The 25,394-nt window shown below is 45.4% G+C and overlaps 1 protein-coding gene across 1 annotated transcript in view; it reads right to left on the reverse strand.

The window, feature by feature from the left end:
* Positions 1 to 4,830: 4,830 nt before the first annotated feature.
* LOC115791443 (uncharacterized) overlaps positions 4,831 to 25,394 on the reverse strand; it is a 28,937-nt gene continuing 8,373 nt past the window's right edge. The window contains exons 7-9 of the mRNA XM_030745526.1: positions 15,924 to 16,007; positions 5,426 to 5,557; positions 4,831 to 5,346 (exon numbers count right to left, since the gene is read on the reverse strand). Of these exons, the coding sequence (XP_030601386.1) occupies positions 5,069 to 5,346; positions 5,426 to 5,557; positions 15,924 to 16,007 (494 nt within the window). The 3' untranslated portion in view covers positions 4,831 to 5,068. The remainder of the gene's footprint in view (positions 5,347 to 5,425; positions 5,558 to 15,923; positions 16,008 to 25,394) is intronic.

The raw sequence follows: 25,394 nt of genomic DNA on the forward strand, positions 1-25,394 counted from the left end.
TTTCCTGATGAGCTTGTCTATCCTCTTCCTCTCAGCTGTAGACAAGCTGCTGCTCCAACATACTGCTGCATAGAAGATGGCTGATGCCACTACAGAGTCATAGAAGGTCTTCAGGAGTGTCCCCTGCACTCCAAAAGACCTCAGCCTTCTCAGCAGGTAGAGTCTGCTCTGACCCTTCCTGTAGAGCGCATCAGTGTTATGAGTCCAGTCCAGTTTATTGTTTAGGTGAACACCCAGGTACTTATAAGAGTCCACTATCTCAATGTCCACTCCCTGGATGTTCACCGGTGTCCGTGTGGTGGGTCTACGCCTGCGGAAATCCACCACCAGCTCCTTGGTTTTAGCGGCGTTGATCAGGAGGTGGTTCCGCTGGCACCAGTCCACAAAGTCCTGAGTCCACTGTCTGTACTCTGAGTCATCCTCACCTGTGATGAGGCCAACTATGGCAGAGTCGTCAGAGAACTTCTGCAGATGGCAGTGTGGGGAGTTGATGGAGAAGTCTGCAGTGTAGAGGGTGAAGAGGCAGCACAGTTCCCTGTGGGGCCCCCGTACTGCAGACCAGCCTGTCAGAGACACAGCCCTGTGTCCTCACGTACTGTGGGCGGTCAGTGAGGTAGTCCAGTATCCACTCGGAGATGTGGTGGTCCACTCCTGACAGTTCCAGCTTGTCTCTCAGAAGTCCTGGCTGGATGGTGTTAAAAGCACTGGAGAAATCAAAGAACATGATCCTCACAGTGCTTCCAGGCTTCTCCAGGTGGGTCAGAGCTCGGTGCAGGAGGTAGATGATGGCGTCATCCACCCCGATGCCAGGCCGGTAGGCGAACTGCAGCGGGTCCAACGAAGACGACACCATGAGGCGTAGATGGTTGAGGACCAGCCTCTCGAGGGTCTTCATTAGATGCGATGTCAGGGCTACCGGCCTGTAGCTGCTAAGATCCTTTGGATGTTTGGTCTTTGGTACCGGTACCACACAGGAGGTCTTCCACAGTTGTGGTACTTTCCCCAGCTTCAAGCTCAGGTTGAACATGTATCCCATGATGCCACACAGCTGATCTGCGCAGCACCTCAGGAGCCTGGAGCTGATGCCGTCTGGACCAGCAGCCTTTCGCACCTTGATTTTACGTAGCTCCTTCCTCACATGATGAGTTGAGAGGGACAAGATGGAGGTGGGGGATGGGGGTTGTGAGATGGAGTCCTCAGAAGTGAAGGGGGTGGGTGATGGCTGAGAGCTGAGAGGTGTGAGGTCCCAAGAAGAAGAAAGGTTGGCAGTCATTAAAGATGGTGGGGCTGACAGCAGGGGGGACTGGGCTGGGGGAGGGGTGGGGTGGGTGGCTGGTCAAACCTGTTAAAGAACTGGTTCAGGTTAAAGGGTTAACCTGTGGGACTCTGGAGGCAGCTGACAGGTATCAGCAGGCCAAACGGAATGCAGCTCGGGCAGTGGCTGAAGCAAAATTCGGGTGTGGGATGAGTTTGGTGAGGCTATGGAAAAAGACTTTCGGACAGCATCAAAGCGATTCTGGCAAACCATCAGGTGGCTCAGGAGGGAAAGCAGTGCTCCACTCACATGGTCTATAGTGCGGGTGGAGTGCTGCTGACTTCAGCTGAGGCTATAGTCGGGCTGTGGAAGGAATACTTCGAAGACCTCCTAAATCCCACTGGCATGCCTTCTGTAGTGGAAGCAGAGTCTGGGGACGTGGGGGATGACTCACCCATCACTGGGAGTGAGATCACTGAGGTGGTTAAACAACTTCTTGGTGGCAGGGCCCCTGGGGTGGACGAGATTCGCCCTGAGTTCCTGAAGGCTCTGGCTGTTGTAGGGCTGTCTTGGTTGGCACGCCTCTGCAAAATCACGCAGAGATCCAGGGCAGTGCCACTGGATTGGCAGACCAGGGTGGTGGTCCCCCTACAAAAGAAGGGAGACCGGGGGGTGTGCTCCAACTTTTGGGGATCACACTCCTCAGCCTCCCTGGTAAGGTCTATGCCAGGATGCTGGAAAGGAGGGTCCGCCCGTTAGTAGAACCTCAGATACAAGAGGAACAATGCGGTTTTCGTCCTGGTAGTGGAACACTGGACCAGCTCTTTACCCTCTCGAGGATATTCAAATGTGCGTGGGAGTTTGCCCAACCAGCCTATATGTGCTTTGTGGACTTGGAGAAGGCATTCGACCATGTCCCTCGGGGTATCCTGTGGGAGGTCCTGTGGGAGTATGGGGTGTCTGGCCCGTTATTGCGGGCCATTCAATCCCTGTACAACCTCAGTAAGACCTTGGTCTATATAGCTGGCAATAAGTCGGACTCGTTTTCAGTGGGTGTTTGACTCCACCAGAGCTGCCCTTTGTCATCGATTCTATTCTTAAATTTTTATGGACAGAATTTCTAGGCACAGCCAGGTGGCAGATGGCTCCTTCCTTGGTGGCCTCAGTATCTCGTCTCTGCTCTTTGCAGATGATGTGTTCCTATTGGTTTCATCAGGTGTGGCCTCCAGCTTGTAGTTTTCAGTTCGGAGACGATGTGTAAAGCGAGGCTCAAGCAGAAGCAGGGTAGATAACAAGGGGGTTGGAAGAGGAAAAAAAAGGCGTCCGTCTCCACTGAGAGCCAGAAGAGGACCGATCGATCTATGTTCCTACCCTCACCTATGGGTATAGACCGAAAGAATAAGATCGTGAATACAAGCAGCAGAAATGAGTTTCCTCTGAAGGGCGGCTGGCCTCTCTCTTAGAGATAGGGTGAGGAGTGTGGCCATTCGGGAGGGGCTCAGAGTAGAGCCAGTTCTCCTCCACATTGAGAGGATCCAGTTGAGGTGGTTCGGACATCTGACTAGGATGCCTCCTGGGTGCTTCTTGGGTGAGGTGTGATGGGCATGTCCCAGTGGGAGGAAGCCCCGGGGTAGACCCAACATGCTGGAGAGATTATATCTCTCGGCTGGCCTGGGAATGCCTTGGGGTCCCCCCAGATGGAGGTGGCTGGGGAGAAGGAAGCCTGGGTTTCTCTGCTTAGGCTGCTGCCCCCATGACCTGGCCCCAGATAAGCGGAAGTGGATGGATGGATGGACATTATCATAAAATATGAATATGGACAAGTCAAAGTATAAATAGAGTAAACTGACTGACAGACAAACTGTAAGTTAATATGGAAAAGGTAATGCATATAACCTTAGGAATGTTAAAAAAATTTTTTTAATGCAGCAGAACAGTGCAGAAATCACAGTCACAACAATACTCAAACAATCATGTAGGAATAGGATGGTACGTACAGAAGAAAATACTGACTCATAGAAAAACTGGACAATAAGGCTCATAATTTACAGAAATGGTCTCAAGTCAAATTCTTCATTGAGTCTACTAGGGGCTAAGGTGTCTAATGTATAAATCAAGAATATTTCACTCTTTAATAAGTGGGCATTCACATCACCACCCCAGCAATGCACTTGGGCTTGATTAAAATGTACCCCTACCAGACACCCCGTGTCATGATTACGTATATTCAATCAATGTTCAGAAATTCTGGTTTTGAGTGGTCTGGTAGTTTACCAACATGAGCCAGACCACACGGACACTTAAGTAAATAAATGATCTTACTAGTTTGGCATGTAATCACCTGATTTCAAAAATTCAAAGAACCTTTTCATCCTTGGAACACTTGAATAGCAGATGTGTCAAAATGTGCAGCACAAAACCTTAAAGTCCATGTCACTTGGTTGCACCAAAAATGTCCCTAGCTCTTACTGTGTTCACTGAAAGGTTTCAACAAATCAAGTCTTCAATAAAGTTTCTTAAGAGACCATCATTCAGCCCAGAATGCTACATAAAGGAATAAAGATCTCTGACTCTTTGTCAGCCTGGCTACAGTGCTGAAAAGAAACCTGGGATAGACTTCTTTGAACACTCTATTAGGAATGGGATCTAATTAACATTTTGCTGGTTTGGAGGAAGTAACTATTGAAGTGAACTCCAAAAGATCAATTGGAGTGAAAGAGTCTAAACAAATACCAGCAGTGCCGAAAGCAGCCAAACATAAAGCCAAATCTTTGAGATGGTTGTAAATAATTTTTTCTCCAGTGTCTAATATTTTATTTGCAGAGCTGATTCATGGAATCAGCTCTGCAGAGCTCTGACTCTTTGTCAGCCTGGCTACAGTGCTGAAAACAAACCTGGGGTTGTTCTTATTTTCTTCAATTAATGATGAATAGTAAGATGTCCTAGCTTCACGGAGGGCTTTTTTATTGAGCAACAAACTCTTTTTCCAGGCTAAATGAGCATCTTCTAATTTAGTGAGATGCCATTCCCTCTCCATCTTACAGGTTATCTGCTTTAAGCTGTGCGTTTGTGAATTATACCACAGAGTCAGGCACTTCTGATTTGAAGCTTTCCTTTTCAGAGGAGCCACAGTATCCAAAGTCATACGCAGTGAGGATGTAAAACTATTGACGAGATGCTCGATCTCTGTGGGAGTAGAATAATTTCTGTTCTATGTATGAAAAACATACACCATGACATCAATGATGCTTTTATTTTTAAACTAAAGACAAAAAAATGTGAATTTAAAGAAATGCACCCAAGTAAGTTTACAGTCAGTTTTCTGTGTGGATTTGGATTGAGATCCAGATGAAAAATAAGGAAACATTTCAGCTTCTAGAAATTCCTCCACAGCACTGACACATATTTTATATGAAACTGAATCAGCTATTTACTGTTTACATTTTTCTGATAAAGTTTAACATGTTAAGTGTTTCAGAAAAATAGCTGCATGATTATCAAATAACTGTGTGTGCGTGTGTGTATGTATACCTAGAATGAAGCCTCTTCTACAAAAATACCATCATAAGCAATGCTGAGCACTGAACTGGATTTATTTAAATCACAGATAACAAGAAGTCGTCGATTATCGGAGTCAGTAGAATCAGAGGAGAAGTAGAAACAAATAAAAACAAAACAAAAACCCAACCAGAAAGAGAGAGAGCAAGAAACTGATTCCAGCAGGTGATTTACTTTATGTTTTACTTCTAAAAATGGCTAAGCTCCACCCACACAAGACAGTCTAAACAGGAAGTTTTGGAGTTGTCACACCTCTCAAATGGTGAAAATCAGATGACCGCTGAAGGTGTTATGATGGTTGTGACTGTCATGTATCCTTGCACCAGCCCACAGACGCACAGACACCTGATCTCCAACCTCTAGACGCATTGACGCTCCATTAGAGGCACTCATAGCACCAGATGTTAGATGTTCATATGCAATAAAAATGTGCTGTCCATTCCTAAACAACACAGCACCTGTAGGAACGTTTCCATGTCCATGTAGGTGCCACTCAAAGTGGTAGACTCCTCTCACTGGTGCAGTGAAAATACCTGTGGGACATTTGTTTTTTTCATGTTAAATCAGATGTTAGAACATCTGGAACATCAGACTGACATTCAGAGTTGTTACCTGTGTGTGGATTGTAGGCATTTCCAATGTTTGTGACAACATGTTTGAAGATCAGAATAATCTCTGTGTTAGAAGGTCCAGTATCTCCATCACCTTTATCCAGCAGAGAGGCTGAGAAAGCCACCTGTTTGACTGAGACAGAGAGAAATATCATTATTTTAAAAAGAGATCACAAGATGCTGTGAGATCACGTGACTACCAGTGTGAGATTTGTCATTCAAAATTGCGGCAGCGGTTGCTAGATCAGATCCTTAACTAGGCTAGGCTCTCTGGCTCCATATGGGAAACTCATCATCACTAATTTAGGTTTGAAAATGGACCTGATTTTAAGGCTTGATGCTCAGGTGAATGCAGTGGTGAAATCCTGCTTCTTTCAGCTGAGAAGACTGTCAATAATCAAGCCTCTTCTTTCAAAACGTGAAATTAGCCAGGTCTCCATTGCTCGTCTACAGCTGGTGCAAAATGCTGCTGCACGATTTTTATCTGGTACAAGTAAGCGAGAGCACATCACCCCAATTTTAGCTTCTCTTCACTGGCTTCTGGTTCATTTACGAATCCATTTAAAAATTCTTTTATTTGTTTTTAAGTCTCTTAATGGTTGTGCCCCATTTTATCTGTCTGAACTGCTGCACCCATATTTTCCATCTTGTTCCCTTAGGTCAGCAGACCAGATGTTTTTACTTGTACCAAATGCTCCCAATAATGTTGATACAGCTTTTTTCCATGCAGTTTTTTCTCAAATATTTGATCTTACTGCAAATTCAAAAATCATTATTGGAGGAGATTTCAACACTGTATTAAACCCATTAATAGATCGATCTAGTATTTCAGCAAATGTGAGGCATTTACAATCTGCCAAAATAATAAATGAATATATGGAGGATTTCGGGCTTGGTGATGTGTGGAGACTAAAAAATGAAACAAACAGGGAGTAAATTTTTTTCTCTCCAGTACATCAATCATTTTCACGAATAGATTTTTTTCTCATGAGTAATTCTATGATTGAAAAAATATCTTCCAGAATATATCCTATCATTATCAGTGATCATGCACCTATATCCCTCATTATTCAAACTGAACCCATTATTAAAACATCTCCGACATGGCGGGTTTAACACTTCTTTATTAAAGGACTCTGAATTTGACACATTTATAAGGCAAGAATGGGCAAACTTTACAGAAACAAATGATTCTCCAAACACATCTCCCTCTCTAATTTGGGAAACAGGAAAAGCGGTAATAAGGGGGAAAATCATATCATATTCCTCACATAAGAAAAAATAGGAACAAAAACTCGAAAGCGATATTGAGGAAACAACAAACAACAGATAGACACACAACAATAAAGATATTAAAGTAATTGCTAAGGCACTAGCATCTAGGTTAGAGACAGTGCTATCTTCGATAATCCATAATGATCAAACAGGATTCATCAAAGGAAGACACTCTGCCAGCAATATTAGAAGGCTACTCACCCTTATTAGCCTGACACAGTGTAACAAAACAAAAGCAATAATGATGTCACTAGATGCAGAAAAAGCCTTTGACAAAGTTAACTGGTCTTTCCTGTTCGTAGCTCTTCACAAATTTGGTTTTGGAAAATCATTCATTCACTGATAACAACTCAATATTTTACCCTGGAAAGAGGTACCAGACAAGGATGCCCACTCTCACCCTTACTTTTTGCAATTTTCATTGAACCACCGGCCATTGCAATACGTCAGAATTATAATATTAAAAGTATTCAATTCAATTCAATTCAATTTTATTTATATAGCGCCAAATCACAACAAACAGTCGCCTCAAGGTGCTTTGTATTGTGGGTAAAGACCCTAAAATAATACAGAGAAAACACAACAGTCAAAACGACCCCTATGAGCAGCACTTGGTGACAGTGGGAAGGAAAAACTCCCTTTTTAACAGGAAGAAACCTCCAGCAGAACCAGGCTCAGGGAGGGGCAGTCATCTGCTGTGACTGGTTGGGCTGAGGGGAGAGAAAAGACATGCTGTGGAAGAGAGCCAGAGATTAATAACAATTAATGATTAAATACAGAGTGGAGTATAAACAAAGTAAATAAGGTGAATGAGAAACAGTGCATTATGTGAACCCCCCAGCAGACTAGGCCTATAGCAGCATAACTAAGGGATGGTTCAGGGTCACCTGATCCAACCCTAACTATAAGCTTGATCAAAAAGGAAAGTTTTAAGCCTAATCTTAAAAACAGAGAGGGTGTCTGTCTCCTGAATCCAAGCTGGGAGCTGGTTCCACAGAAGAGGGGCCTGAAAGCTGAAGGCTCTGCCTCCCATTCTACTCTTAAGTATCCTAGGAACCACAAGTAAGCCAGCAGTCTGAGAGAGAAGTGCTCTGTTGGGGTGATATGGTACTATGAGGTCTTTGAGATAAGATGGGGCCTGATTATTCAAGACCTTGTATGTGAGGAGAAGGATTTTAAATTCTATTCTAGATTTAACAGGGAGCCAATGAAGAGAAGCCAATATGGGAAAAATCTGCTCTCTCTTTCTAGTCCCTGTCAGTACTCTAGCTGCAGCATTTTGGATCAGCTGAAGGCTTTTCAGGGAGCTTTTAGGACAGCCTGATAATAATGAATTACAATAGTCCACCCTAGAAGTAATAAATGCATGAATTAGCTTTTCAGCATCACTCTGAGAAAGGATGTTTCTAATTGTAGAAATATTGCGCAAATGCAAAAAAGCGGTCCTACATATTTGTTTAATATGTGCATTGAAGGACATATCCTGGTCAAAAATGACTCCAAGATTTCTCACAGTGTTACTGGAGGCCAAAGTAATGCCATCCAGAGTAAGTATCTGGTTAGACACCATGTTTCTAAGATTTATGGGGCCGAGAACAAGAATTTCAGTTTTATCTGAATTTAGAAGCAGGAAATTAGAGGTCATCCAGGCCTTAATGTCTTTAAGACATTCCTGCAGTTTAACTAATTGATGTGTGTCATCTGGCTTCATTGATAGGTAAAGCTGAATATCATCTGCATAACAATGAAAATTGATGCAATGCTTTCTAATAATACTGCCTAAGGGAAGCATGTATAATGTAAATAAAACTGGTCCTAGCACAGAACCCTGTGGAACTCCATAATTAACCTTAGTGTGTGAAGAAGACTCCCCATTTACATGAACAAATTGGAGACTATGAGATAAATATGATTCAAACCACTGCGGTGCAGTACCTTTAATACCTATAGCAAGCTCTCATCTCTGTAATAAAATGTTATGGTCAACAGTATCAAAGCTGCACTGAGGTCCAACAGGACAAGAACAGAGATGAGTCCACTGTCAGAGGCTGTAAGAAGATCATTTGTAACCTTCACTAATGCTGTTTCTGTACTATGATGAATTTTGAAACGTGACTGAAACTCTTCAAATAAACCGTTCCTCTGCAGATGATCAGTTAGCTGTTTTACAACTACTCTTTCAGGAGGACAGCTGGGTCAAGTGATGGTTTTTAAGTAGCGGTTTAATTACAGCCACCTTGAAGGCCTGTGGTACATAGCCAACTAATAAAGACAGATTTATCATTTTTAAGATTGAAGCATCAATAATTGGAAAGACTTCTTTGAACAGTCTAGTAGGAATGGGATCTAATAAACATGTTGCTGGTTTGGAGGAAGTAACTATTGAAGTTAACTCTGAAAGATCAACTGGAGCAAAAGAGTCTAAACAAATACCAGCAGTGCTGAAAGCAGCCGAACATGAAGATAAATCTTTGAGATGGTTATGAATAATTTTTTCTCTAATGTCTAAAATTTTCAAACCACTCTATCAGAAAATAAAATTAATTTATATGCAGATGATGTATTGCTTTATCTAGAAGAACCTACAAACTTGGTGCAGAAAGTATTTCATCTCATAACAACCAGGGTTATAATAGTTTTGGATTTAACATTATAGTTTAGTTTTAGTTAGTTTTTACTTTTTTTCCTCTAATTCAGTTAGTTTTAATTAGTTTTCAGAGTGGTTTTGCTCGTTTTTATTAGTTTTTATTTTTGGTTTTATGCTTAGTTTTAGTTAGTTTCAGTATTAGTTTTAGTATTTTCATACTTAATCAGGTACGCTTTAAAGATACCCTTTAAAGAAATAAATTCAGCAACCAACTGTTCACAGACAGCAGAACTACATGCTAAATGTGTGTAATATTAAGGACACACATGAACATCAACAGGGAGAAACAACAATATGAACTCCAAAACTCGATAAATTCTACAATAAACTCCCAATACAGTTCAGCCTCAGTGCAGCAGATTAATAACAGCTACATGTGGTGTTTGACAAAAACAAACTCCTTGAAGGAGTCAAAGCTCAAATCCAGCTGCATCCTGATGTTCGCTCCACCTGATGCTGCTTCTGTTTTGGAGCTAGCTTGGTTAGATGCTCGCTGATTAGACTTGCAGGGTCTTTGCGGCCTATGTAGCCTACGGAAGTGTCCGACCTCATGTCCGCATTTATGCATGTATAGCTGGATTGCGTGTGTTAATTACCTTGTGGTTGTGTGCTGGGGGTTTTTTGGTCCTTGCTCTTTGTGCTCAGTTTTTAGGGTGCAAACATATTTGTCCCTGTTTTTTCACTTTCTTCATTTCTTCACGTCCATTCCCATAGTGAAACTATGATGGTCAGCAAACTATGATGGTCAGCAAATTCCTGGAGGGAGCTGCTTTCAGCAGCTCCCTCCAGGAATTTGCTGACATTTGTGAGTCCTTATATTGATGCTTTGATTATTAAGTCCTGGTTGTTATTATCTGACTGATAAAGTAGCCGGAAACACACAAGGACTAAACACAAAGTTGTGGCTGCGTTGACCCGACGAGTAGTCACGTTTCTCTGGAGGTGCAGGCCGGGTTGCCTTGTAGGATGAGAGCGGTTTCCATAGCTGCCTTGTGTGCGCTTCTCAGGTCTACTTTGATGATGGTGTTTTTTTTCCTGACTAAGAAGTGTTCCGTACATCATCCACAACATCATCCACAACAAGACACTCGCTGCTATCTGTGCTATCATAGTAAAAAAAAAAAAAAAAACTCCACATGGGACTCTCTGAGGAGCAGCGCGGTGTGCGCACGCACGCACATGCACACCCATTTGCCCGACGGCGTTCCGAGCTTAAACTCGGAGAGAGGAAAAAAATGATTTCATATCAATCCACAAGACTTTTGAAAAAATAACAATATCTATAATTTCAGTTAGTTTTAGTTAGTTTTGTAAACTCACAATTCAGTTTTAGTTAGTTGTCGTTTCTTCCTTTTAATTTTTTTTATTTATTTCAGTTAACGACAATGTTTTTTCAATTTCAGTTTTCGTTATTTCGTTCGTTTTCGTTAACTATAATAACCCTGATAACAACCTTCTCACAAATATCAGACTATTCTATAAATTGGTCAAAATCAATAATTCTTCCTATAACAGAGAACTCATGGAATTCTGCAGACCAAGATAAATACATCTCTTTCTCAGTAGGCAATATTAAGTATCTAGGCATAAATGTCTCCTCTAAATTATCAGATTTAGTTCACCTAAACTTCACACCACTTTTGGATAAGATTAACAGTAACATGAAACGCAGGAATAATCTTCCCATTTCTTTAATAGGACGAATAGCTACCATAAAAATTACAGTTTTACCCCAAATCAATTATTTTTTCTCAATGATTCCATTCAAACCTACATCCAAATGGTTTCAACTGCTAGACTCTAACATCATAAAGTTCTACTGGAAAAATAAAAAAGCAAAAATTAGTCTCTCCACTCTCCAGTAAAGCAAAAGTAATGGAGGTCTGGAGGCACCTAATTTTTTGGTCTACTACTTAGCTAACAGATACAATATATCAAATGGATTCACCCAAATGAAGCCCACAGCTCTTGGATAGAATTAGAACAGATAGATTGTAACAACATTAAACTTTCAGACATCCCATTTATTACTGCCTCAATTAAACGCCATAACTGTTTCTAAAACCCGTTGATCTCTTCTACCTTGACAGCCTGGTGGAAAACCCTTGAGATCACAAATTCACAAATGGAACCCTGTAGTATGGCACAACCCAGATTTTCCGATTAATAGAACAACTGTCCACTTTAGAACATGGGAACAGAAAGGAATCACACACCTCCATCACCTCTTTCAAGATGATAAATTCATGTCAGCTACAAACTTGTTTAAAAAATTTAGACTAGGAAATGGAAATTTTCTCTACTACCAGCAATTAAAGAACTCAATTAAGAAAAGATTTCTTACACTTAATAGCCCTTTACAACCACCTACAGTAGTAAAAGAGATTTTAACTCTTTGTACAACAAATTAAAAAATTGTTTCTAAACTCTATAAATTAATTTCAGTCACAGACTCAACGTGTTTACCCATCTCCAAATGGGAAAAAGACTTTCCACTGTCTTTAGATCCTTATTATTGGACTCAGATTTGTAAAAATAAATTTTCAATGACAAAAAATAGCAATTTACAACTTATTCAATACAAAATTTTACACAGAACCTATATCACACACCACATGTTGAATAAAATGGGCTTCTCAGTCTGAGATTTGTACTCAGTGTACTCAAAACACTACAGACACTTATTTTCATGCATTGTGGCTCTGCTCACCGGTTCAGAACTTCTGGCTTCAAGTCACACAAAAATTTCCTCTATCTTGGGCTACAGAATCCCATTATCTCCCCATTTGTGCTTGCTAGGTGAAATAACTTCAATCTTCCAACCAAGCAAGCTAAAGTTACACACAGCTTTAGTAATTTCAAAGAAAACAATACTGCAATAATGCAATATTAATCACTGGTTAAATCTCCTGATTGAGCACATATCAATGGAAAGGGTATCTGCCTCCCTAAAAAACACAATGACACATTTTATTGAAACATGGCCTCCATTCATTAACTCTTTAAATATAACTCTAGAATCCTGATTTTTGCCTGTCAATGAATACCTTAATGTACATTGCTAAGTATATTATTATTATTATTATTATTATTATTATTATTATTATTATTATTATTATTATAAATAAAGTGTATGGTTGACATTATCACTACTGCCATTTTTGATAACATTTGTGTGTTTTGAGTTATTAACTTTTCTAATCTGTGTTGCAGCTACAGGATCAGGAGCTTTTTGTTGTTTTCTTTCTTCCCCATTTGCAGACAGCAACTGATCACTCAAGGGGTCCCAGCATGAGTTAACTGGGCTTTTTATTCTTTAGGATTCATGGGGTACCCTTATGTTCTGATGGGGACTGTATGGTCGATCCGTTCTGCCTGGGGGGGTATGGGCGCTTGGGTGGTGGGGTTCTGGGTGCTGTGGGGATTGTGGGGCCTTGTTCGGGCCTGGACCTCTGGGGGGTCCGGGCCGGGGCTGTCGGGGTGCCCTGGCTGGCCCTGGGGTGGGGGGCGGTCGGCTCTCTGGGTGCCCTCCTGGCGCCCCTCCTCTCTCACCCCTGGTGCCCCTTGGGGGGTGGGTGTGCTCCCCCTGGCCTAGGATGCCAATCAGAGGTGGGGCGGTTGGGCCTGTTGGGTGGACTTGGGGCTGTGCTGCCTGGGCTTCGTGGGGTGGGGTGGTGATGGATGGGGAGACCTTTCCTGGAGTTGGGACAGGGTTGAGGGGGTTGTCCATGGTGTGTTTGTGTGAGGCCTGGCCACATACATAGCAAGTGTGACTCTTCCCCATGGCCCCATGGCCTTCTCTTTGGTTGCTCCGCCTCCTGACAGTCTCTAGCTTCCTTCTCGCTCTTGATCAGTTCTTAGAACTGCCTTGCCCTTCGCGCTCTCTGCCCTGTCCCCTCGCTGTGATTTCCGCCTCTCTGGGGCCCGGGCCTTCCCCTGGTGCCGAGTCTGGGGGTGGCATTGTGGGGGTCGGTTGGGGATGGATGGGGGCATTTTTGGCACTGCCCTTCCCCTCTGTTCTCCCCCTGGGTCAGATTGGCTTCACTTGTCACTCTTCTTTTAATGCACAGCACTAGCTTAGCACACACACATAAGATTCATAATAACTGTATTTATGTAGAGCACTATATATCTCACTACAGGTGTTGGGAGCAGGCTGGATTGGTAGCGGGTCGGGCCATCTACAGGAATGTGGATCGGCCTCCACCCGCTCCTGTGAACCGGGTTGTCCTGTGATGCTGGGGCTGTGTGTGGGCGCCTGGGTTGTCCTGACTGTTGTGCCTCCTGGGCTTTGGGTCTGTTCACTGTCCCTTGGCTCGTGTGGTTTGGGCTCCTTTTCTGAGTGCTCGTGCCGCCTTGGTGGGACCAGGTTGTGCTCTCGGCCTCTGTTGTTTTGTAGAGGGCCTCAGACACTGATGTAGACCTTCCTGCATGTTTCTGCCCTGGCACGGGGGTTTCCCATGCTTCTGGTTTTTGATGCCGATTACAGACACTTGTTATTGTTGCCATCCTGTGCTGTAATGTTTGGACTCACCACACTGACTGATTTGGTTTCTGATACTCTTTGTCCTTGTATAGGGGTCTGGATGCTGGTCGTCACTGAGGTGCTTTTATTCTTGTTTATTTATCACCCGGACCCGCAAGAGTCCCTGACTGCAGGCAAGAGGGCGCCACCATAGGCAGCAGATTTGTACTGTAAGTTACATGACCTTAATAGTAGAAGTGGGTCTTTTTTGAGTGCATGCAGACGGCGCATTTAGTGGGTGGAGCACATTGCTGTGATACGTCAGTGCATATGTCTGTGGATTTACTGACATGGCTGTTCATTCAGTCTGTCACAGTACTGGATGTACAGGAGTACAGATAGGAGTAAGCACTTTCCAGTGAAGTACACTTCACCAGACAAGCTTTTTAAAGAATCAGTCAGCCTTTTGCTATTTTTGCTCTGTATCTTTTCTATTTACATTTTAATAGCACAGCTGTGAGTCTTTTTATAGAGGGAAAAAAAGCATTAACTAATTAATTAATTAATTAATTAAATATGCCAATTGTTGATTTTTGAGCAATGTCTCATGTACATCTAGAGCTGAACGTTAATAAAAGTGTCTGTGTGACATTGGGACATGGAGCTTTGACTCTGAAGTGCCTTTTCGTTTATACATTTTTGCGAAAAAAATATCAAGATTTATATAGTATATCGCCATTCAGCTAAAAAAATATCAAGATATTACTTTTGGTCCATATCACCCAGTCCTAACTGAGACGGTGAGCTCAGGTGGAACAAAAGGAGCTCTTATTCCTGTAAACAGCTTAAATTTTTTACTGGGAAACAGCTGGAGGTCCTTCATCAACCATCTGATCAGCAACATGAAGAAAAGAGAACTTTGTAGCTGCTCCATCCACCCTGTTTGTTTCACACAGAGAAAAATCTGCAGTACGGAAGTTAAAATATGCAGATGATTTGTTAATACAAAAAATTATTTATTATCTGATTACTTAATTAATTGATGGAGTAATTGATAGAATACTCGATTACTAAAATAATCAATAGTTGCAGCCCTACTTTATTCAGAAAGCCATAGTCAAACATTGTTTTCAGCACCAGTGGAGCTATGAAAGGCCTTCAAGAAAAAAACTACAGTTCCCAGCAAGATGATGTCACTTCCTGTTGTTGCATTAAAAACGTGATAATTTATTCTCACAACATGGGGAACGTAGGAAATGCTTTTAGCAGCTGATCGTTAAAACATCTGGATTATGTTTTTGTTGTGTATGCTTTTTACGTGATTTCTGCAAACCCATTAGTGGAAGGAAACGGCACTCTGGGACACAGTAAATCAGGAGTGTCAAACTCCTGGCCCGCGGGCCACTTCTGGCCATGCCCAATACTTCCAGTCCACAAATTGATGTAAAAAATAACCCTTTAAGTTACTTCTTTGACATTTTGCTTAACCCTCTTAATTGGAGGGGAAGTATATATAATTGTAACTTCTGGACTATATGCAAAAATCATCACTCTTTCAATCTAATAAGGCCTGATTTAGAGTTCTGCATCGGTCCTACGTACACAACTGAAAATCTTCTCTGAACCTAACCTGACATGCACCTCGAGAAATGTAACTACAGGTTCACAAAGACTGATTACTGCCTAGGCTTCAGAGGTGCTTTCCAGTAACATATGTAGGCCCCATTACTCCGTTAACAAGTGGGAGCGGCTTTTAGCAGTTAGCATTAGCTTGCTAATTAGCATTAGCACCCCCACACATGTTTCACAGATTACAGGTCAACAAGTCATTTACAGACGATCATTTTCTGGCAAATACCAAAGATCGCCTTTTTGGCACAACACCAGCAGCTGCTGAATGTAACTAATAAAGTAACTTGTAATCTAACTTAGGTACTTACATAATTTTGTAAGTAGCTAATCAGTAAAGTAACTAAGTTACAATTTAAAGGAGTAATCAGATTAGTTTTTAAGATAACGATGCCATCACTGCCTAGGAAATTTAATTTTAGATTCAACATCAAACACTAATTATAAAAATGTGAAGATATATCAAAATTTTCAGACAAACACCTTGTAGCTGCTGCTTCAGCTTGTTGATCTCAGTCTTCTGACTCTCCGATTCAGTCTTCTGACTCTCCAGCTTTGCTACCTGCTCTGAGAAAAATACAAAAGAAAACGCTGTCACTGCCAGCACTAGTGATTCACATGTTTTTCTCTGTCAAAGCAGCAGGTAAGAAAGTAACTCTGACTTCTGTTCATGCTACATTGAGCAGTGGTCTCCTCCATGCCCCCTCATCCTCCACCTCACACGCTGCAGAGTAGTGATGGGAAGTTCGCCTCTTTTTATTTTTTTTATTTATTTATTTATTTATTTATTTTTTTTTAGCCTGTCATGTCTGGCATCTTTCACAATCGGAATGATGATCCGAATGCACTGATGTACCAAACATATTTGCTTTGACAAGAACAGCTCTATATGTTTCCTATAGGCTCTTCTTGTTAATGTTTGCAATTTTATTTTTATTTATTTATCTTTTTATTTAGTTATTCATGCCAAGTCTGACAGGCAACAAGGAAGGGGCAAGAACAAGAGGTGGGGGGGAGAAAAGGGGGGGGGGGGAGAAAAGGAAGAAAGGAGATAGAAAAAAAAGAAAAAAAATAAAAAAAATAAAAGGGGTTGATATACTCACACACACACACACACACACACACACACATCCATACACACACCCATATGCACCTACATATACACACACACACAAACACACACACACAAGTTTATTGTTTGTAGTAATGTGTGTGTATGCGCCTTTGTCATGCAATGTATTCGATAATGAGGGCGAGAAACTGCAACCATGCCCCCCGCGATCCAGAGGCAGATAGGGAAGGACCCAGGGGACCCAGGCCATCCACAGCACAGGAGCTCAGAAGACTTGGGGCCACACATCCCGATGGCAACCGCGTACACTCCCCAGAAGAGGAAGGAGGGAGGCTACAGACGGAACCCCCACAATCCAGGGGCTAGAGTCCAGAGAGCCAGAGACGACGGGCAGCCCACCCCCCCCGGCAGGCCGGCACCCCCAGCACGAGCCAGGCATGCGGCCCCCGAGGCCCCAAGCGCCCGAGAGCAGCCCGACACCCGGCAGAGCCCCCCCACGTGCCAAAGAGGCCCAAGCCACCCCCAGGTCACGGCCGCCAAGGGAGCAGGCCAAAAACCATGCCGAGACATCCGGCCACACATCCCGGGACCCACGGGCACCCACACCCCAGGGGCGGCAGTGACGACCAGTGGGGAGCAGCGTGGAGCGGTAGGGAGGGGTAACTCCCACCCTCCGTGTCCCACCGGTGCCAGGGCTTGGCAAGCCACCAACCCAGGCCCAGCTGTCCACACACACACACACTCTCACAAGCACGCACGTACACACACACACACACGTACCAGTCATTCCCTCATGTACACACACGCACATACACACGCACGCACATTCGCATGCACCAGTCACACACTCATGCATACGCACATGTAACATACATGGACACCTAATGTGGGAGAGCGGGTACCAGCACCAAGCCAGCGGCAACCCAGGGAAGCAGCCAACCCAGCCCCGAACAATGAGCCAGTCCCCATCCCAGGCGGGGTGCATGGAACTGGGGTGTGAGAAGGCCCGCCCGCCCCCTCCTCCCACTCAGCGTGTTGGGGGGGTGATGTGAATGTATGTACTGAGAAGAATGTGTATGGCTGTGTGAAAACTACAGTGCTTTTAAAATTGGAGGGACAGATGTAATATGAGCACTGAATAACAGCGCCCATCCACACTGTCCCCCCCAAGGCCCTCAATGTCTAAAATGTAAATAAAATTGAGGTGCAGGCAGCAGTGAACAGACAAGTGGGGCCACCTCAGCAGTGCCACCCACTAACCACTGTGTGACACACCTGCCCCCCAAGGCCCTATATGTACTATGATGTGTTGTGAGCTGTATACTGCAATTAAAAAAGGAGGAGTGGGACATCACGCAGCACAGCGAGCAGAGCCGAGGTGATGGCCCTACTCACTGCAGCACGAGCCCCCCACCCCCGAGAACCTATGTGTGCATAATGTGATGTTAAACTGAGTGGGAGGAGGGGAGGGGCCAGGATAAATATGACCGGGAGGCAGAGGACTACCCCCCGGAGGAAGAGAGCCAGCTAGCTACTGGCTCACTAGGCACCCCAGTTCCCTACACCCCCCCGCAGCCCAGGGAAGGCAGGTCCAGGGCCTGAAGTGACCGCACCCCCAGGACGCCACCGTACTCCAGGCCGGCACCCACTGCCCCCACTGCAAACAGGACACAACACACACCCCACATGCATACAAAGGACAACAAATATCGCACACACACACACACGCACGTACGCACACATACACACGCACGCACACACACGCACACACACACAGACACACACCCCCACATACATACTCACACATACACACACACGCACACAGTGGTCCTGAGTCAGAACCAACCGGCCCCGTGTGGGGCAACTGCTGCTCCCTCACCTGAGCGCCCCACCACCCCATGGGGGAGGGCACCCAGAATCCCGGAATGCCAGCCAGACACCCCGACACAGCCAACCCACCCCACACGGCGGCGCGCCCAAGGGGGCACAGACCCCTCCAGCGCAGGGAGGGGCCCAGCCAGGAAACGGGCAACCCCGGGCACCAGGGCCCCGACCCCCGCACCCCGGCCCCCACAGAGGAAGCCGGCCACCCGGACGGGGCCACCACCGCCACCACGGGACCCCGAGCCCCACACCCCACGACCATAAGAGCACCATCCAAGTCCCCACCACCAACAACCAGGGCCCGGACACAGAAACCACAAAACGGTAGCCACCGCCTCCAGGCCAGAGCCATCAGACACCCAAGTCAAGTCAAGTTTATTTACCCAGGCCCCCCCGGCCCACCCCCAGCCACCTACCGGGTGCGCCATGAAACTAGACCACAGCTCGTCACCCCCATCATGCGATGGAGCTGATCAGTGGGGACCAGAGAGATTCAAATTTTGCCAGTTGATTTTTAGAGGTGGCAGACATTCTTTCCAGACTAATGTGGTCTAAAAGTAGATTCTTATAGTCAGTAACGCATAAATCATTTTTTGATTTCCAATTCATGAGGATAGTTTTCTTAGCGATGCATAAGGTAGTAAGAACTATGTGTGATATATTTGTTTCCATGTTTAATTCACTTAAATCACCTAGAATGCACAGTTTTGGTGATGTTGGGATATCGCAATTAAAACATGTGGATAATTCCTCACATATCCTCTGCCAGAACCTCTGAACAGGTGTACAAGACCAAACTGCATGCATATAGTTTTCAGTATGGTTGCCTGAACAGTGGGTGCATATATTTGTGTCTCTGAGGCCCATTTGGAACATCCTGTGTCCTGTATAATGTATTCTATCTTAAACAGTACATTTTTTTAAAGAGCCGGCTCTTTAGGCTCAACTCCCAAATGGCTTTTTACTTGTTATCATTTGCAGCCTCACATTTTAGCCTAAATATGCAAAAATGAATTGTTTGTGTGCTGAGATTCCCTTTTGCCTTCAGTCTTTTTATCAGTCTTTATTTTGTGCATTTGTTCTGTTAAAAAAAAACATTCTTTTGTTTAAATTATTTAAATAATGTTAAATAATTTTTTAATGGAACACATGACAAACAAACACACTGACTCATTTTGCTTTGGGTTAAAGTTGCAGTTTTGGGGAGGGCGGTGGATGCCCCAACAGTTGTTTGCTTGGAAGCAGACACGCCAGGGTCAATAGACAGAGATTTGGTTGCCCTCTGTCATCCAACTGCACCAAGGGATGGAAAGTTCTTATATGTTGGGTTTGCAGGTTTGTGGTGGGACCTGCTTTCACTGTAATTTTAAATTTGCAATGACGCACTCTGCTCTACTATTTCCAGTTTCATTAAATTGCAGTACTGCTTCTTTTATGTGTTTCACTCACATTAATGTGTTTTTGGCACTGCTGTCTTCCGCCGTCTTGCTGTCTATACCTGGACTACGCTCACACAAGGTAGAACATCTGTCTCCCCCTCTGCTTTAACATAACGGTATAATCCCACGACCCCCTGTGTGATTGGCTGCATGGTGTGCCCATCAGTTCTGCCCCTGACCTCGGGTTTGTGAGTAGAGCTAATGCAAATTTGGGGACTCAGCTCTTCTGATTCACTACCTACTTTTTTGCGAATGACACATCACTACTGCAGAGCCACAGGACCTCCTACAGGTGCTGGTGGTGAATGTTGAAGAAGCAGACTTTTACTGCATTACTAAAAAAACTGATAATCTCATATGAAGTATGTGCAGTTAAACTCTGTTATCTTTAATGAAGGGAAATTTGCATTTTTGCTTAGATTAGTGGTAGATTTACAAATAATGATGTATAAGTTTTTATGATTATGCGCGTTAAAGTCCCAGCCCTAATATATATATATCCCATTTATATATATATATATATATATATATATATATATATATATATATATATATATATATGAAGAGCGGTTCAGAAGACCCCTACGTTTGTAACAGCAAGGGAACAGTTTACCCTGCCCGGGATAGGGTTACCAGGTCCCCACCCTGGAACCAGGCCTCTGGACAGCAGGTGGGTATTCTTGTATCCCCCGGCTTGCTGCCTGTACGTCGGAGTTTTCACCGGTGGACGAGAGGGTAGTTTCCCTGCGCCTTCGGGCTGGGGAATGGGTCCTGACTGTTGTTTGCGCTTATGCGCCGAATGACAGTTCAGAGTACCCACCCTTTTTGGAGTCGCTGGGCGGGGTGCTGGAGAGTGCTCCATCTGGTGACTCTATAGTCTTGCTGGGAGACTTCAACACTCATGTGGGCAATGACAGTGAGACCTGGAGGGGCGTGATTGGGAGGAACGGCCTGCCCGATCTGAACCCGAATGGTGTTTTGTTATTGGACTTCTGTGCAAACCACAGTTTGTCCATAACACACACCATGTTCGAACATTAGGATGTCTATAAGTGCACATGGCACCAGGACACCCTAGGTTGCAGGTCGATGATCAATTTTGTAATCGTATCATCAGATCTGCAGCTATATGTTCTGGACACTTGGGTGAAGAGAGGAGCTGAGCTGTCAATTGATCACCACCTGGTGGTGAGTTGGATCAGGTGGCGGGGGGAAGATGCTGGACAGACCTGGCACACCTAAACATATTGTGAGGGTGTGCTGGGAACGCCTGGCAGAAGCCCCAGTCCGGGAGATCTTCAACTCCCACCTCCGGCAGAACTTTGACAGCATTCCGAGGGAGGCTGAGGACATTGAGTCCGAATGGACCATGTTCCGCACCTCCATTGTTCAGGCTGCTGCTCAGAGCTGTGGCTGCAAGGTGGTTGGTGCCTGTCGTGGTGGTAACCCCCGAACCAGATGGTGGTCACCGGAGGTGAAGGGAGCCATCAAGGTGAAGAAAGAGTCCTATCGGGCTTGGTTAGCCTGTGGGACTCCGGAGGGAGCTGACAGGTATCGGCAGGCCAAGCAGAATGCAGCTTGGGCAGTGGCCGACGCAAAAACTCGGGTGTGGGAGGAGTTCGGTGAGGCTAAGGAAAAAGACTTTCGGACGGCATCGAAGCAATTCTGGCAAACTGTCAGGCGACTCAGGAGGGGAAAGCAGTGCTCCACTCACACTGTTTATAGTGCGGGTGGGGTGCTGCTGACTTCAACTGAGGCTATAGTCGGACGGTGGAAGGAATACTTCGAGGACCTTCTGAATCCCACTGACACGCCTTCTGTAGTGGAAGCAGAGTCTGGGGACAAGGGAGATGACTTGACCATCACTGGGGGTGAGGTCACTGAGGCAGTTAAACAACTCCTTGGTGGCAAGGCCCCTGGGGTGGACGAGATTCGCCCTGAGATCCTGAAGGCTCTGGATGTTGTAGGGCTGTCTTGGTTGACACGCCTCTGCAACATCGCGTGGAGATCTGGGGCAGTGCCAATGGATTGGCAGACCGGGGTGGTGGTCCCCATCTTTAAGAAGGGAGACCGGAGGGTGTGCTCCAACTTTTGGGGGATCACACTCCTCAGCCTCCCCGGTAAGGTCTATGCCAGGGTGCTGGAAAGGAGGGTACGTCCGTTAGTTGAACCTCGGATCCAGGAGGAACAATGCGGTTTTCGTCCTGGTCGCGAAACGCTGGACCAGCTCTTTATTCTCTCAAGGATATTCGAGTGTGCGTGGGAGTTTGCCCAACCAGTCTACATGTGCTTTGTGGACTTGGAGAAGGCATTCGACCGTGTCCCTCGGGGTGTCCTTTGGGACGTCCTGCGGGAGTATGGGGTGTCTGGCCCATTGTTGCAGGCCATTCAGTCTTTGTACAACCGCAGTGAGAGCTTGGTCCGTATAGCAGGTAATAAGTCGGATTCGTTTCCTGTGGGTGTTGGACTCCGCCAGGGCTGCCCTTTGTCACAGATTCTGTTCATAATTTTTATGGACAGAATTTCTAGGCATAGCCAGGTGGCGGAAGGCTTCTTCCTTGGTGGCCTCAGAATCTCATCTCTGCTTTTTGCAGATGATGAGGTTCTGTTGGCTTCATCAGGAGGTGACCTCCAGCTCGATCTGGAACGGTTAGCAGCTGAGTGTGAAGTGGCCAGCATGAGATTCAGCACCTCTAAGTCTGAGGCCATGGTCCTCAGCCGGAAAAGGGTGGAGTGCCCTCTCCGGCTCAGGAACGAGTTCTTGCACCAAGTGGAGGAGTTCAAGTATCTCGGGGTCTTGTTCACGAGTGATGGGAGAAGGGAGCAGGAGATCGAAATGAGTTTCCTTCAAAGGGTGGCTGGCCTCTCTCGCTTAGAGATAAGATGAGGAGTACGGCCATCCGGCAGGGGCTCAGAGTAGAGCCGCTGCTCCTCCACATTGAAAGGAGCCAGTTGAGGTGGCTCGAGCATCTGATTAGGATGCCTCCTGGCCGCCTCTTGGGTGAGGTGTTCTGGGCATGTCCCACCGGGAGGAGGCCCCGTGGTAGACCCAGGACATGCTGGGGAGATTATATCTCTCGGCTGGCCTGAGAACGCCTTGGGGTCCCTCCGGATGAGCTGGAGGAGGTGGCTGGGGAGAGGGAAACCTGGGCTTCTCTGCTTAGGCTCCTGCCCCCGCGACCCGGCCCCGGATAAGCGGAAGAGAATGGATGGATGGATATATGTGTGTATATATATATATATATATATATATATATATATATATATATATATATATATATATATATATATATATATATATATTAGGGCTGGGACTTTAACGCGCTAATTTCGATTAATTAATTACGGGGAAATTAACGAATTGCACCATGGAACATTTCTCAGTGCACGAGTTCCCGGCATACAGATTATATCGACGCACAATGTCCAAATTCAGGGGCCGCATCCTTCGAAGGACCCGGCCCATGTCCTTCAGAGCCCACGAACACCACAAAGGCCGGAAGTGAGCAGCTAGCCTTCATATCAGCGTCACCTGCCCTCACCTCTGCGTAGCTCATGTCGCCTAGCAACCGTGAGTGTGAAGCACAGCTGTGTAAAAGCAGCTGTTAAACGGAGAATGAACTTTTTCTCCTTTTTGTGGTTTAATTTTAAATCTTTATTCAAAATAATCTGTTAAAACAAGCATGACACATTTCAACATCAAGGAATACAGCTGAGAGAATGATTAATTTTCAACTATATTAAGTGAGACATTAATGTTGAATAAAACTATCCAGTTATGATGCTTAACTTTAGTTTCAGGAATTTGCTCATCACAGGAGCACTTCCACCCTTCATTGGTCTGTGTAGTAGACTGGTGGGAAAATAAACAAAATTTTGAAGTTTAAGCTTATGTATATTGATTCATTCATCAACTAAACTTAAATTAATATTTCTCATGTCAAATATTGAAATGCGATTAAAATGCGATTAATTTCAATTAATTACAAAGCTCCTAATTAATTAGATTAAGTTTTTTTAATCCAGTCCCACCCCTAATATATATATGTCATGGCCGGGGAGGAAACGGGCAAGGAAGGGCAAAAACGCAGGACTCCAGAGGTAACTTAAAAGGGCGTTTATTCCACCGGGGAAACACAAAAATACAAAAACCTTGGAAGGGAGGCACAGGGAGACGAAGGGCAGGCGCAGGGAACACGGGAACACAGGAACACAGGAACACACGGACACACAACGTCAACGACGCGACAAGGAACACATGGAAACTGAGGGCTTAAATACACACTGGGTAATCAGGGCAAGAGGAAACAGCAGGGAACAACAGGTGAGGCAAATGAAACTAATTACACAGGGGAAGCAAAGCTGAACACAAAGCACAGGAAAACCAGACTGTCAAAATAAACAGGAAGTGACAAACCAAGGAACATACTGACTAAACAACAGGCACAGACTCAGCGACAGCTGACTGAGACTGGGAGGTGGCTGGAGCTACAGCTGACTGAGAGACAGGCTGAAGAGGCACTGTGGACGACACTGAAAACTGCTGTGAAGGCTTGGACCTGGCTGCCCCCACCCGCGGAACAGGAGCGGGCGCAGAGGTCAGCCCGTCCGTGGCTGCCTCCCCCCGCGGAACAGGAACGGGCGCAGAGGTCAGCCCGTCTGTGGCTGCCTCCCCCCGCGAAACAGGAACGGGCGCAGAGGTCAGCCCGTCCGTGGTTGCCCCCACCCGCGAAACAGGAACGGGTGCAGAGAGCTTCACAGAGGCTGGCGGAACCTGGGGCTCCTGGAGACGAGCTGGCATCACAGCAGACAGGGGCGAGCGCGACCGGGGGGGAGCGTGACGATGCCGGGTGCGCTGCTTCCTCCGCTTTCTGTTGGAGTGGGAGGCACGATTCTCTGCATCCAGAATGTCCACTAGCAGAGGAGAATCAATGATTTCTACATCTTGCGGCAGCCAACAGAGGTCGGGCTGCGCGACGGTGGAGTGGGAAAAAGTCTCATCACTTGCCGCAATAATATCGAGCCTGGTGGTACTCACGGAGGTGGTGGCCTGTGCGTGAAGCGGTGACAATGTCCGCGGCGTTATACCGCTCGGGTCTTGGGGAGAGGTGAGTGGAATGGAAGATGGCAGGGCCTGAGAGCAAGGCAGTGCCGGTGGCGATGAGGGGCCATGGAGAGGAGGAGACGAGGATAAGCCGTCTGGCTGCAGGAGAGGTGCATTAGCGATGGCTTGAAGAAAAAAATTTGAGTCCCTGCCCTGGACTGGGCGGCCAATATTGTGCAGTTCATATTGTAGGTTCTTTCGGAGCATGATTATTGAATGGGCAAGTGAAGCGGTGTCAGGATGGGTGAGGAGCCAGGTGGAGGACGAAATAAGTCCACAACAGAAAGCTAATTGTATTAACCGGTGGTGACTGGTGGGGGCCTGAACAATTTTCTCGGAGAAATCCTTGAGCTCCAGGATCTTCTCTTCTTGCTCAGAGAGGGTCCTTATATCTGCGGGGTCCATAGTTTGGTCGCGTCGTTCTGTCATGGCCGGGGAGGAAACGGGCAAGGAAG

This window comes from Archocentrus centrarchus, chromosome 14 (genome assembly GCF_007364275.1).
Source record: "Archocentrus centrarchus isolate MPI-CPG fArcCen1 chromosome 14, fArcCen1, whole genome shotgun sequence".
NCBI classification, from domain to species: Eukaryota; Metazoa; Chordata; class Actinopteri; order Cichliformes; family Cichlidae; genus Archocentrus; species Archocentrus centrarchus.